The sequence below is a fragment of the Ursus americanus genome, chromosome 23, assembly GCF_024610735.1.
Source record: "Ursus americanus isolate L20-20 chromosome 23, mUrsAme1.1.p, whole genome shotgun sequence".
Classification (NCBI taxonomy): Eukaryota; Metazoa; Chordata; class Mammalia; order Carnivora; family Ursidae; genus Ursus; species Ursus americanus.
This window is the reverse complement of record NC_142149.1, coordinates 45,010,012-45,026,025: the sequence shown is the minus strand read 5'-3', so window position 1 is coordinate 45,026,025 and position 16,014 is coordinate 45,010,012. Positions and strand designations below refer to the sequence as shown.

Sequence of the window (16,014 nt, the reverse complement as noted above, 5' to 3'; positions counted from 1 at the left end):
GTATAAGGATGCTCACTGCAGCTTTCCATAGAACAAGATCACTTGAACCAACACAGTTTCGCTAATAGGCAGTCATTTTGTGCCACCCACTCAAAGAAATACTATGCAACCATAGAAAAAGATGAGAAAGATCTATATTTATTATCATGGAAAGATGTTCCCTTACATAATTCTGAAAAAAAGCAGAGTATAGAGATTAAGTATAGAATAAGTCTACTTTGGCAAATATATATTAAGTATGAACATTTTTTTAACAACTGTATGCTTCATGTCTATAATGATTATCTCCAAATGGCACACTTATGGGTAAATTTAATTTTATTCTTTTTGAACTTTCTAATTTTTTAAATCATGCATTTTTATTACATTATGGAAAAAGCTTTTAAAGTTATAAATTGAATAAATGAAGTACGTTCCCCCTTGCAGCAATACAGAGAGAAAGGCTTGGTTTCAGGTTTCTATCAGAGATGGCAAAGATTCCATTCAGTCGGGAAGACTTTTCTAAATGAGTTGAACCTCTTTTTCTAACTTTATTACACATACTTTTTGTATTGTTGAAATGAATATGAAAATACTCTGCCTCACCTCTCTGGTATTTCTAAACAGGGCCTATTCCCTCAGACTTGGTTTTTAAAAATTATTTCCTTTCTGTTGATTTATTTGTTGAAATTGGCTTCCAGTAATTCCTTCAGCCTCTACCAGCTACTCTGGAGCAAACTATAAATTTGTCAAAGGAACAAAAATGTCTTAATTCATACTACTGTTTTATTTAAATAGCTTTTTTCCTGTAACACTGATTTTCCTTTTCTTTTTAATTCTTTTTTTACCCATCCCCCCCCCCACACACCTTACAGATATCCCTCCTCCCTGAAATGAGATGCAGTCTTTAAAGATTCAGCCTGCCTGGGTTCAAATCCCAGCTCTGATGTTCATTAGCTGTGTGACTTTTGGCAAGTTACTTAACCTCTCTGAGGTTCAGTTTCCTAATCTGTAATTTGTAAATCTGTATCTACCTCACAAGGTTGTTATGAGGATTAAATGAGTTAGTAGACCTCAGTCACTTAGAACGGGGCCTGTCATATTTCATAAGTGATGGCTATTATCATCTTTATTGTACTTTCCTTCCTAAGCCAGTCTCTAACCCCATTTCATCACACTCACTTCCCATCTGCACTAATCACAATACCTTTTGGAAGCAGCAAAGACAAAGAGCCATGACATTCATTAAGGCCAGAGGAGGGATCTCACTCCAAAGGCCGTCTGCCTGTGAACACCCGCCGCAGGGCACCCTGCACATCAGGGTTCCGGAGGCTGTAGATGAGAGGGTTCAGCATGGGGCTGATGACAGTGTTGAGGATGCCAATCCCTTTGTCCTTCTCTGAAGCCTCCACTGAGCCCAGCCTCATGTAGCTGAAGACACCTGTCCCATAGAATATGCCCACCACAGTGAGGTGGGAGCCACATGTGGAGAAAGCTTTCTTTCTGCCCTCAGCAGAGCGGATTCGTAGGACTGCAGCTGCCACATGTGCATAGGACACAGTGATGAGGACCAAGGGGGCCACACCCATGAAGGCTGCTGCTATAAAAAGCAGCAGCTCGTTGAGCTGGGTGCTGGAGCAGGAGACCTGGAAGAGCTGTGGGAGGTCACAGTAGAAGTGATTGATCACATGGGGGCCACAGAACTTAAGAGTAGATAAGGCAACAGTTTGAGTCAGTGCATTGGTGAAGGAAAAGACACATGACATGCCCACTAGTGCTTGCTGGATTCCCCAGCTCATGCGGGTGCTGTAGGTGAGGGGCTGACAGATGGCCAGATAGCGGTCATAGGCCATGGCTGTCAGCAGGAAGCAGTCCGCTCCTGCCAGGAGGTGGAAGCAGAAGAGCTGGGAGAGGCAGGCGCTGTAGGAAATGCTTCTGTTATTGGACATGAGGCTCCTCAGCATGGCAGGGACAGTGACACTGATGCACCCGACATCCAGCAGGGACAAGTTCCCCAGAAAGAAGTACATGGGGGTGTGGAGTTTGGGTTCAGCGAGGATGGCAGCCAGGATGCTGACGTTGCCCCCAACAGTAGCTACATAAGCGAGAAGGAAGATGATGAAGAGGATGGGCTGTAGAGCTGGAGCCTCTGTTAGGCCGAGCAGCACAAACTCAGTGACAATGGAATCATTTTCTGAAGCCCCCAGATCCATGGCTTTCTTCCACCAGCAGTAGAACTGACCAAAAGTAGGAGGAGCTAATGGTGGTAAAAGGAGAATGAGAGCCTGATGGCAACCACCAACTGCAGCAACATCCGGGAGAGGGACAGGATGCAGGCACACAAAATTTAACAGAAAATTAAAGATTATGGCATAATAGGAAAAAACCTGATAAATCTGACACTTAATGGGTAAGAACAGTAGCATTGGACAGACTCGAACAGAACTGGATGAATAGACATAAAATAGGGAGCAAATGTAATCTTTTGAAATTTAAAGGGAGAGATAATTTCCCTGAGACCAAAGTTTCAAGAAGAAAGTTCCATCCATGCCTGCATATCGTGGCATGGCCATAATTTGGGTACACAAGATCCCAGGGGATGAAATAGAGGCTTGAGGGGAAGGGGATGGGAAGGCATGCTCCCCCAACCTGTGTCCTCACAATCTCCACATACACATGTCATCACGTATGATGGCAGTAGTGAGATGCTTGCTGTTGCTCAGACTATTAAGAGATTAACTTGTGAAGCTGAGCCTTGGTCTGGACTTTTCAGGAAAAGTGAAAAGAAATGAAAACAATGAAATGAAATGAGAAGATGTCATTGAGGACATTTCCAACTCCACAGCTGGTGACTACCAGCCTTGTAGATTTTCTAAACCACAAGATTATTTTGCATTTCTCCATATAGACAAATTGGGAAATTTGGGCTCCAAAGTACTGACCTTTTACTGAATAAGAAAAATGTAAAAAAAAAAAAAAAAAAAAAAAGAGTTTTTGAGCAGGGTGAGAATTTGCAGGCCTAAGCTCCCAGGTGGTATCAGCGGATACCTAGTTGAACTCTCATGCAGCTAAACAAGCAGATACCCAGCCCCTGAATTCCCTTCTGCTTCCAATTCCACCATCACTTAGCTTTTGGCTCTTCTGTCTCCTGGCTCTAGGCTCACGTCGTCCAACCTACATACTATCACGGACCTGATGACCAGATAAGGGCAAAGTCTGGTACGGTGCCATGACTGGCCCGCCCACACGATCAGTTGCATACTGCTTGCCTTTCCCCAGAGTGGTCACACTAATAAAACGCACAGTGATCTGCCTCAACCTCTGGCTGAAGGATGGATGTTTAAGTCACCCTGAACAGGAAAAGGCTGGAGTTGGAGCTCCCCAAGGGGCAAAAGCTATGAGCAGAGGAAGTATTTCCTGATGATCAGTTTGAGAACAACGTCAAGTTCACAAGGGGTCTGGCCTCTTCTACATGGACATGTTGTTCACCTCCAAGTCAGTCTCTCCAGATCTGAATTGGTCTCCTTCTTTCTTAATCTGCTCTTGACTTCAATATTTTGGTAACAGCTTTGCCATCCTCCCAGGAGCAAGAGTGAAGACATTAGTCTTCACTGATGCCCTCTCTCTCTCTAATCCCTCACTTTCAAGCACCCAAGTTCCACTCGAAATTTTGGAGAAAGAGAGAAGCCATTTTGCTTGGTATAGAAACCAAGTTGAGAGGGCAGTGAGGGGTCTTGGGACTTGGCACTCACCCAGTCAAGAGGACAGTCACATCTGGACCAAAGAGGAGGGACAGTCATGCCAGCCCAGAGGTCCTCACAAAGGCAATGGCTTATAAAGGACAGAGAGAGACAAACAACTCAGCTGACATCATTTTCATATTGGGATTTTTTTCTACTCCATTGTTACCTCTTGAGACCTCAGAAATTAGCACCTTCCAGGGGGAGCCAGAGCCACGTAAACACCTGTGTTTGCCATAGACACATGATCTCTAGAACCTTTAAAATGTTTTATTCTTCCTCAACATGTTTCCGAGTACAACCTTCGTGGATATGGCAAAATGCATTTATTTATTTAACAAAAATATTTTTTAGCACTTACTACTGTTAACCTTACAAATAAAAGTCAGTTATTTCACCAGCAAAAATAGGTTTATTCAGGAATAAAAGAGAATTGCAGTTTGGAACAAGCAAGCTATGGCAAAAACCATAGGCTAGTCCAACAAACAAAACAGAGGAATGTTACTTTATGCAGAAGGAGGAAGTTGGAAAGAGTTGTCCCTTGGAGAAAAGCAAGAGTTCAGGGTGATGATGGTTTCTTATTGGCTGAGTTGCTGGGGTAGTCTATTTCTTGTCAGAGATGAAATGTACATCCTTCTCTGTTGGGGCCTGAAATTGATGATTCTTTTCCCTTGAGAATTTTTCTGTTAGTTGACAGGTCTTCTGTAATTGACAGGTCTTCCTATAATTGAGGAAGAGTGGCACAGAGTGAGAGCCCCCCTTCTGGCTTCCAAGCTCCATTTTGGTGATATCTTTCCCTTTATTAATTTACACAATATGCGTCTGCCCTGTTATCAACATTTTATGGAGTTAAATTGAATTTCAGGGAGTCTTAAAGTGCATTAAAGATCACACACAGTGTTGAGGATGGAGTTGGGACTTTGGATTTCTGATTTAGTCCAGCCCATCATCTTGGGAGGGGAAGAGCAGTGACTTGTGACTTCCTATCTTGCCTGCAGCCTGGGGCTGAGAGGAGGGTGGAGCCTGGGCAGAATTTGCTCCTATCTCATCCCTGGAGCAGCAACCCTGGACCTCCATCATCTCACAAGTTCACATCACATCTCCCCCATTAACCATCCTCAAACTCGGCCTCTCTTCTAGCCTCAAACAAATGCCTTGCCCTTTTTCTGCTTCCACTCAATAATCCAGACCCTGTAGCGTCCTGATCCAAAATGTTTCCAACCTTAAGGCCCCCAGTATCATAAAGAAAGATAAAGATTTGGAGTATCTTTTAGACTAAGACTGCCCTACTTTTGCTAACTCCTGAAAGTGGCTTTAGGCATCAAGTACAACTACTAACAATTCTTGTTAAGTAAGAAAGCTTTCCTGCTCGTTTTCTTTTTTTAACGTCAATTTTTAATTTAAATTCTAGTTAGTTAACATATATGGTAAAATTAGTTTCAGGTGTACAATTTAGTGATTTACCCACTGGCTCTAATTAGCAAGTTTGGGAGAAACTCTTTGCAGGATCAATTGAGCAGCTCCATAGTGGCTCAAGGCTATCATAAGCCAAGGAAGAGTTGGCAGGGAATTAGGATAAGTTAGGATCTCTGTTGAGAGCTGTCTGTGGAAGGGAACCTGCAGGTTACAGAGCCCAAAGGGAACCCATTATTGCACCTCCACACTGTTTTCCAGAGTGGCTGTAGCAGCTTGCATTCCCATCAATAGTGTAAGAGTTTCCCCTTTCTCCACAACCTCCCCAGCACTAGTTTTGTCCCTGTCTTATTAATTTTGGCCATTCTAGCTGGTGTAAGGTGGTATCTCATTGTGGTTTTGATTTGTATTTCCCTGATGGCAAGTGGTGTTGAACATTTTTTCATGTGTCTGTTAGCCATTTGAATGGTCTTCTTTGGAGAAGTGTCTGTTCATGCCATCTGCCCATTTCTTGACTGGATTATTTCTTTTGCAGCTTTTAAAAAATTATCTTTATATTTTGAGCTTCATTTAATTAATGTACTACTCTTCAAATTTTTATAATGACTTTCTAATATTCTATCATTTGCATTTGCCAAAATTTACCTAACCGCTGGATTGTTTCCAATTTTTCACTTCTATAAATGAAAATGCAAACAAGTCTCTGCATCTCTGATATTTGTCCTATGTTCTAAATAGTTTCTACCCCCAATTTGTGCAAAGATCTTGTCTCATCCATTGATATTCTACATTCTCAAGACTAGATTCCTTGTTACCTTATGACCAAAGTACAAATTACTTAACTATTTATCTTTTATGTAAGGGATAGGGAAAACATGTCTTCTTCATATCCCTCACCAATATTGCTCATACATCATGCCTGTATCTTTGTTTTTTTTATAATAATATTTTTTTATTATATTATGTTAGTCACCATACAGTACATCCCTGGTTTTTGATGTAAAGTTCGATGACTCATTAGTTGTGTATAACACCCAGTGCACCGTGCAATACATGCCCTCCTTACTACCCATCGCCGGTCTATCCCATTCCCCCACCCCCCTCCCCTCTGAGGCTCTCAGTTTGTTTCTCAGAGTCCATAGTCTCTCATGCTTCATTCCCCCTTCTGATTACCCCCCTTTCTTTATCTTTGTTTTGAAAGAAGTTTTAAATGGCTTCAAGGCCTATTGACTTATTTGTTAGCATAGGTTTTTCAATTCAGTTAACACTGAAGGAAAAGAAAAGAAGATTCATTAGGTTAACACGTGGCAATTCAAAACCCTCATGTAATAAAGATCCCCTAGTGGGAAGGAAGCAAATTCGCTTAAGCGTTTAGAGCATTTCTCTCTGGACTAATGAGGGTGCTGCTGCAGCTGCTGCTGGGGACAGTTGCATCATTTTTACTTAAGATAATAGTGAAATAGAGTTTACTCAATACGATAACCTTACTACAATCTCCAGACTTCAGTTTGCAACCAAACTGAAAAAGTCTACAAAATCTGTTTTTAGGGATGCTTGGGGGGCTCAGTTGGTTGCGTCTGCCTTAGCTCAGGTCATGATCCCTGGGTCCTGGGATGGAGCCCTGCATCGGGCTCCCTGCTCAGCGGTGGCTCTGCTTCTCCCTCTGCCTCTGCTGCCGCTCTGCCTATTTGTGCGCACTCTCTCTCTCTCAAATAAATAAAATCTTTTAAAAACTTTTGAAAAATCTGTTTTTAATTCTTTAATTTGATTAATATACTTTGCCCATGAGTTTTATTTTTAATGTGTTTCATAAATAAAACAACAATATAACAATATTGCGTATGCAGTTGTGTTCTCAGCTTGAGAATTGGAGAATTAGACACAAAGGGTTGTACGATTCCCTTTATATGACATTCTAAAAAAGGCAGCTATGGTGATGGAGACACATCAGTGGTTTCTACGGGGATGGAGAGGGCAACGATGATTGACGACAAAGGGATAGGAGGGAATTTTTGGAGTGATAGCAATATTCTATATCTTCATGGTGGTGATGTATACAACCGAATACATTGGTCAAAACTCATAGACACCTATAAAGGGTAAATTTTACTGTTTGTAAATCATACCTCAACAAAACTGACTTTAAAAAAAAAAGAATAATAAATCAATAAAGCAAATATCCTACCCACGACACAATTTATGAGATAGAATATTCCATTGCCTTTGGAGACTCCTGTGTTTCCCTCCTTAAGCCTAATCCTTTATCTCCTCACTCAGATAACACTATTCTGAAAAAAAAAATATTTAAAAAATCTTTTTATTACATATCTATGATTCTCTAAGCAAAATATTAAGTTTTGCATATATTTGGTCTTTATATAAATGAGATCACTCAATAGTTATTCTTCCTTCGACTTGTTTATTTCGCTCAGTGTTTGTGTGGTTCTCCGGTAGTGAGCGCCTGCAACTGCTGCTCATTGGGTTTTTATGGTTGTAAAGCATTGTGTAGTGCGACGATACCACAGTTCATTTGTTTTCTGTCTGAAGGTATTTTGCTTCTCTGAACACTCTTGGACTCATCCCCTGGTGCACACATGCAAGAATTTCTCTACCGTCTCTAATTAGGAATGGAATTTGTGCATCTTCAGATTTAAAGGATAAAATCAAATTCTTTTCCAAAGTGCTGGTACCATTTTATAATCTTATCAGCAGTGTACAAGAATTTTTGTTGCCCTGTATTCTCATCAAAACTGGCTATTATCTCATTTATTCATTTGGACAATGTAGTGAGTATGATACGGTGTCTCCAGTGTGGTTCTCATTTGCATTTACTAGATGACAAATAGGGCTGAGATTCCTTTCCTAATTTCATTGGCCATTTGTGTTTCCTGTGAAATCCTAACTTTTGTCTATTATCTATTGTGAACCTTTTATTTTTTGTACTAGTTGTCGAAGTTTTTGATATGTCTTGGTTTCTCCAGAAATCTCTTCTAGTTTGTAGTTGTCTTTTCACTTAAAAGTTGTTGTCCTGTGATGAGTAGAGGTTTTAAATTTTAATATAGGCAAATGTTAGTCTTTTTTTAATGGTCAATGTTTTTTGGACATCTTTAAGAATGACCGAGCTCCTAGAGGATCATGAAGATATCCCATAGACTATTTTTAAGGTTTTACATTTTAACTCTACAATGTAAGTACCTCACGCACCTGAAGCTGATTTTTGTGTGTGGAGGGAGAAAGACACTGTGTTTTGTTGGTTTTTTTTCCCTCTATAGACACACTGCTTACTGAAAAGTCTTTTTCCTACTGCTCTGGAGGCTACTCATGTCACATATCAAATTTCTACATATTATTTTCAGGCTCCCTAATTCATTCTTTTGTCCATTTCTCTAATTTTGCTCAGGTATGACATGGTCTTAATTACTATACCTTTAAAATATGTTATGATGCCTTATAGGGTGGTCAGGTGCAGCTTCATGAGACAGTAAGAGAGTCATACTGTGGAAGTAGCAGTTTTTAGCTGGAATGGAGTCCAGGGTTGAAAACTAGGCTGACCAGAATGAGCACAACTTGGAGGTGGAGCCCCAGGCTTATCCACTGCATGACAGATACCAGGCACATTATAAGATGGATGGCAAGCATCTGAGAGTGAAAATGTGCTCACTAACTTCTTCCCAAATGGCTAATATACTAAAGGTGGAGCCACTTACAACTGACCAGGAAAGAGCTGGAAAAGACTGGCACCAACATCAAAGTACATCTTGGTGGCAGAGTCACAAGAGTGTATGTGGCAGCAGTCACTTTTTGAAGCAGTTGGCAGAAGAGGGATGGAAAAGTCACCAAAACCACATTATGGGGTTTGAGTTCCAGCTCTGCTACATTGTAGATGGACAACATCATACGAGTTTCTAAACTTCTCTGAGCCTTAGTTTCTTCTTGTGCGAAGTGGGGCAAACCATGAAACTACATCAAAGAATTATTGGAAGGATTAAGAAAAATAATGCACTAAAATGCAATAGATACTAGTGCTTGCTATCTTATTATTGCTAATACTTGTTGATCCCCTACCAAGTACTTTAAGCATGTTCTTGTATTTAGTTCCTAGACCAACCCTATGTCGTCAGAGAGACTGTTCTCATTTCACAGATGAGAAAACTGAAGCCCACAGGAGTTCAGCAGCTGGTCCTAAGTCATATCATGAATAATTGGAAAGCGAGTCTAACTATAGAACATCCATGCTTTTCATATAACCTGGGCTGCCCTGACAAAGTAGTAGGAACTGGGGGTCCTATCTCTAAAAAAATGCAAGGTCTCCATTATTATGGGCAGTCACTGCTTGAACAGGCAGTAGGGCACTGAGAGAGAACTAGATAACCTCTCCACATTTTCTATTTGTTAATTTTATCACTTGGATCCTTGGTTTCTAAGGATCTGGCCTAAAAGCCGGAGTGGGAGACCCTGGGACCCCATTGTCCCTCCTAACACAACTCAGTTCTACTGCTACTTCCAGAATCATTATGGTACCCCCCCCCCATAATGCAATCTCAGTGCCCCTGAGGGGGAAGGTATTGCAATCCTGAGGACTCATTAGGGAACTGAGTTTGCAGAAGGCTTCTCCCCTTTACCCCTTCCTTGTGCCTCCTCTTGTCGCCAAACCAAGGTGAGCCTGGAAGCTGGCTGCTCTCTGCTCAGAGCTCTACTTTGGGCCAGGAATCTGGGAGAGCAAAGCACTCAGGCTGGACTCTGGTTAAGTCCTAGCTCCACCATTAGCTTCATGGGTGACATTGAAAAGATAAATAGACATTCTAGGGTTGGAAGAGGAAGATAGTGGTGGAGTAGGAGGACCCTAAGCTCACCTCATTCCATGAACACAACTAAATAATTATCTAATCATCCTAAATAATCCAGAAATCGACCTAAAGACTGAAAGAACAAATTCCACAGCTAAAGGGAGAGAAGAGGCCACATCAAAGAAGGTAGGGTGTGCAGAGACATGGTTTAGGGGAGAAATAGATCATGGGTGCTGCAGAGGAGAGGGAGCCATGATCATGGAGAAGAGTGAAAGAGAGGAGCACACAGGAGGATACATAAGGAGAATGTTTCCCCAAAACCATTGGCTTGGAAAATGAGAGGGGCTGAATTTCATGAGTTCTTGCAATCAATGGGGTTTAAAGTCTGGAGTTTTAAAGGTCAGGAAGCTTGGCTGGAATAGAGCCCAGAGGGCACATTCTATTCCTCGAAGAAAGGCAGGGAAACGACCCAGGGGCAGACAGCATGGAAACAGTGATCTGAAGAACATAAACACAGAGCCACCTGCAGGAAGCAGCACAGTGCCCATACTGGCTGCCTAACTTCCAAACATCAAACACCACTCCCCTGCACTCTGGTGGGACTGCCCTTCTCAGTCATGCTTGCCTCAGTCCCAGCATGGCAAGACCCTCCCCCAGAAGACCAGCAGAAACCCCACCCCCACCATGTCTCCTGACCAGAGAGATCGCAGGGCATCCGTTCTGGTAGAAGTCCTGTCAGGTCTCATTTCACAAGCAGATCAGAACACACCTAGTTAAAAGTTGCCATATTCAGGCCAGGGACCAAACACTGCCACTGCAGGCAAGGAGAGCCTCTGTAGATAACTGGCCTAAAGGATAGAGCAGCCAAAACATAACATCAGAACACACACAGCACACATGGGAGACACTCCCCAAAGCACCAGGAATGGGGCACTACAATGACATCTTCTTCATAAGATCATTACTTTCAGGAGCAGGAGACATTTTGGTGGCTTTTCTAACACAGAGAAGAAGGCAGAAACTTAGACAAAATGGCAAGACAGACAAATTTATCCCATATGAAAAACAAGATAAGGCCCGCAACCTAAGTGAAACAGATGTAAGTAACATGTCTGATGGAGAATTTAAAGTGGCAATCATGAAGATACTCACCGGGCTTGAGAAAAGAATAGAAGACATCAGTGAGGGGCACCTGGGTGGCGCAGTCGTTAAGCGTCTGCCTTCGGCTCAGGGCGTGATCCCAGCGTTATGGGATCGAGCCCCACATCAGTCTCTTCTGCTGTGAGCCTGCTTCTTCCTCTCCCACTCCCCCCTGCTTGTGTTCCCTCTCTCGCTGGCTGTCTCTCTCTGTCAAATAAATAAATAAATAAATAAAATTAAAAAAAAAAGAATAGAAGACATCAGTGAAACCCTGACCACAGATAAAAGAGTAAAAAAAGAATCAATCAGAGATAGAGAGTGCAATAAATGAGATTGGAAACAGGCTTGATGCAATGAACAGCAGACTAAAAGAAGCAGAGGAACAAATTAGTGACCTAGAAGACAAAATAATGGAAAATAATGCAGCTGAATGAAAGAGGAATTATGTGACACAAGAATAGACTTAGGGAACTCAGTGACTCCATCAAATGTAATAATATTTGTATCATAGGAGTCCCAGAAGAAGAAGAGAGAGAAAAGGGGACAGAAAGTTTATTTGAAGAAATAAGAGAAGAAAACTTCTGTAATCTGGAGAAGGAAACGACATCCAGATCCAGGAGGCACATAAACTCCCATCAATGTCAACAAAAGCAGGGCAACACCAAGACATACTGCAATTAAATTTGTGAAATATAGTGATAAAGAAAAAAATTCATAAAAGCAACAATACAAAAAGTTCTTAACTTACAAGGGAAAACCCATAAGTCTAGCAGGAGATTTCACAATAGAACTTGGCAAGCCAGAAGGGAGTGTCATGATATATTCGACGTGCTGAATAGAAAAAATCTGCACCCAAGAATACTCTATCCAGCAAGGCTATCATTCAGAATAGGAGAGATAGATTTTCCCAGACAAACAAAAACTAAAGTAGCTCATGATCGTAAACCAGCCCTGCAAGAAATATTAAAGGGGACTCTTTGAGTGTAACAGAGAGGCCAAAATTGACAAAGACAAAAGGATCAGAGAAAATTTCCAGAAATAATTACAAAACAAGTAATAAAATGGCAATAAATACATATCTATCCATAATTACTTTGAATGTAAATGGGCTAAATTCTCCAATCAAAAAACATAGGGTATATGGTGTAAGAGAGTGGTCCAGTTTCATTCTTTTGCATGTTGCTGTCCAGTTTTCTGAACACCATTTGTTGAAGAGACTGTCCTTGTCACATTAGATATTCTTTCCTGCTTTGTCAAAGATTAATTGACCATAGAGTTGTGAGTTTATTTCTGGGTTTTCTTTTCTTTTCCATTGATCTATGTGTCTATTTTTGTGCCAGTACCATACTGTCTTGATCACTACAGCTTTATAATATAACTTGAAGTCCAGAATTGTGATGCCTCCAGCTTTGCTTTTCTTTTTCAAAATTGCTGTGGCTATTCAGGATCTTTTGTGATTCCTTACAAATTTTAGAATTGCTTGTTCTAGCTCTGTGAAAAATGCTGTTGGTATTTTGATAGGGATTGCATTAAATGTGTAGAAGGCTTTGGGTAGTATAGACATTTTAACAATGTATGTTCTTCTGATCCATGAGCATGGAATGTCTTTCCATTTGTTTGTGTTCTTTTCAATTTCTTTCATCAGTGTACCAAAGTTTTCAGAGTACAGGCCTTTCACCTCTTTGGTTAGGTTTATTCCTAAGCTTCTTATTACAGTTTTTGGTGCTATTATAAATGGGATTGATTTCTTAATTTCTCTTTCGGCTGATTTATTATTGGTTTATAGACATACAACAGATTTCTATATGTTGATTCTGTATTGTGCTGCTTTACTGAATTTGTGTTTCAGTTCTAGCAATTATTTGGTGGAGTTTTTTGGATTTTCTATAGAGTATCATGTCATCTGCAAATACTTCTCTTTACTTCTTCCTTACTGATTTGGATGCCTTTTATTTCTTTTTGTTTTCTGATTGCTGTGGCTAGGGCTTCTAATACTACGTTGAATAGAAGTGGTGAGAGTGGACATCCCTGTCTTGTTCGTGACCAAAGAGGAAAACCTCAGTTTTTCCCCTTTTGGGATGATATTAGCTATGGGTTTCTTGTAGATGGCCTCTATTCTGTTGAGGTATATTCCTTCTAAACTTACTTTGTTGAGGGTTTCCATCATAAAGTAATGTTATACTTTGTCAGACGCTTTTTGTGCATCTGTTGAAATGATCATATGGTTCTTATCCTTTCTTTTATTAATGTGGTGTATCACGTTGATTGATTCGTGAATATTGAACCACACTTGCAACTCAGGAATAACTAAAGGAAACAATCAACAAAACTGAAAGGCAACCTACAGAATGGGAAGATATTTGCAAATGACATATCTGGTAAAGGGTTAGTATACAAAACAAATAAAGAACTTATAAAACTCAACACTCAAAAAATGAGTAATCAAATTAAAAATGAGCAGAAGACATGAATAGACTTCTTTAAATTTAAATTCAATTAGGTAACACATACTGTATTATTAGTTTCAGGGGTGGAATTTAGTGATTCATCAGTTGCAAAACACCCAGTGCTCATTACATTAAGTGTCCTCCTCAGTGCCCATCACCCAATTACCCTATCCCCCCCCCACACCTCCTCTCCAGCAACCATCAGTTTGTTTCCTAGAGTTAAGCATCTCTTATGGTTTTCCTCCCTCTCTGTTTTCATCTTATTTTATTTTTCCATCCCTTCCCCTATGTTAATCTGTTTTGTTTCTTTAATTCCACATATGTATGAAATCGTATGGGATTTGTCTTTCTCTAACTTATTTTGCCAATATAATACCCTCTAGTTCCATTCATGTCATTGCAAATGGCAAGACTTTGTTCTTTTTGATGGCTGAGTAATATTCTATATTCTATACAGAATATTCTAATATTCTATACATATACATACACACACACAGGTAAGAACAGGTAAATGGATAAAGAAGATGTGGTAGATATATATATCCTTTATCCATTCATCTGTCAATGGACTTCTGGGATCTTTCCATATTTGGCTACTGTGGACATTGTTGCTGTAAACATTGGGGTGCTGGTGCCCCTTCAAATCACTATGTTTGTATCCTGTGGATAAATTCCTAGTAGTGCAATTGCTGGATCATAGGGTCGCTCTATTTTCAACTTTTTGAGGAACCTCCGTACTGTGTTGCAGAGTGGCTGCACCAGTTTGCATTCCCACCAACAGTGTAGGAGAGTTCCTCTTTCTCCACATCCTCACCAACACCTGCTGTTTCCTGACTTGTTAATTTTAACCAGTGAAAGACATTTTTCCAAAGAAGACATAGAGATGGCCAACAAACACATGAAAAGTTGCTCAAAATCAGTGATTGTGAGGGAAATACAAAACAAAACTACAATGAGATATAACTCACACCTGTGAGAATGGCTAAAATCAACAACATATATATGAATATTACTCAGCCATAAAAAACGAAATCTTGCCATTTGCAATGACATGGAGCTAGAGAATATTGTATTAAGTGAAATAAGTCAGACAACGAGAAACAAATACCATATGATTTCACTCATCTGTGGAATTTCAGAAAAAAAACAAATGAGCAAAGGGGGAAAAAAGAGAGACAAACCAAGAAACAGACTCTTAACCCTAGAGAACAAACTGATGGTTACCTGAGGGGAGATGGGAGGATGGGTTAAATAGGTGATGGGGATTAAGGAGTGCACTTGTTGTGATGAGCACTGCATAAGTGTTGAATCAGTACATTGTACACCTGAAACTAATACTGCATTGTATTTTAACTAACTGGAATTTAAATAAAATCATTTAAAAAAGAAAGAAAAAGAATAGATAGATAAACTTTTTGGACTTCACTGTCCTCTGAGATAAATGGAATTACTAACACCCTCAAGGAACAATATGAGAGGTGGAGTAAGGGGTTAGATGTGAGGCCTTTTTGAGAAAATCAAAAGCATCACAGAGTTGTGAAGCATCATTATTGGGTTCATTAAAGCCTTGGGTTATTTATCAGTCCGTGGCTCCCCAAAGCCCCACTTCTTCCTAGGAGGACTAATTTTTGAGGTCTGCAGGGGATGGCACTGCAGTGGATAAAGTCCCACAACAGAGATGATCTCATCTCATCTCTCTTTCACTCATTTTCTTATATATGGCCCCTTCCACACTCTCTCAGGCTGGGGCCTGCATAGCACTGCACCCTCTTCACTCCCTTCATCAGAAACTTCTCTGGCTTCTGTACCTGTAACAAGGTGAGTATTCTCTAGGGTCCTCCTTCTGTACCCTAATAATAGATAAGACACTTGAGTTGTTACCAAGCAAGTCAATCCTCCTATTTCACAGAAGATTCAGTAAAGAGAGTCTTGTTTGGGGTAACACATCAAGTGAGAGAAAGGGTTGGCACCCTCCTATGCCAAACCATTTTGCCAACACCTGTCATTCTTGGACAAAGCCTGCCTTTATTGGAGTATGAGAGCATTCATCTAATCCAGTCTCCTGTTGGACCCATTCCTTTGGAAGTAACCTTGGGCCAGACTCCTACATCAGATGGTCGGAGTGTATCTTCATCATCAGGTACATACAGCTTTTAGCTGGAATATCAGAGCAGGGAGCAGTGAACACCCAGCAAGTGTAGCTTGGGGCTCACCTAAGAATGGTTATCTAGGAGGACCTCTGCAGTTGACATGACCATGGTGATCTTGTTTAAGATGGACTTCCTAGGTGCATAGACCAGTAGTCATCATGTTACTGAACGCAAATTCGACTGCCTGTTGCCTGAAAGATCAAAAGACCAGTTTTGATTGGAAAGCAATTTGGCCACCTGAGGGGAAGGCAGACTCTTGTCCAAAGGCCAACTCCCAGGTTTCTGCCTGGGCCCGTGATTTTTAAAGGGGTTTAGGGTAGTTTCTCAGCAAAGGGAGTGCAGTGGTCTGCAACATTTC

General features: G+C 40.8%; 1 protein-coding gene across 1 annotated transcript; it reads right to left on the bottom strand.

Annotated features, from left to right (window-relative positions):
• Positions 1-1,244: 1,244 nt before the first annotated feature.
• Positions 1,245-2,192, bottom strand: LOC123776961 (putative olfactory receptor 3A4). Its single transcript, XM_045773352.2, has one exon. It carries the CDS (start codon positions 2,190-2,192, stop codon positions 1,245-1,247), a length of 948 nt encoding a protein of 315 aa, XP_045629308.2.
• Between the last annotated feature and the right edge of the window lie 13,822 nt (positions 2,193-16,014).

Excerpts from the sequence above, each read along its gene's own strand:
- LOC123776961 (XM_045773352.2), bottom strand. The coding sequence starts at position 2,192 with ATGGATCTGGGGGCTTCAGAAAATGATTCCATTGTCACTGAGTTTGTG.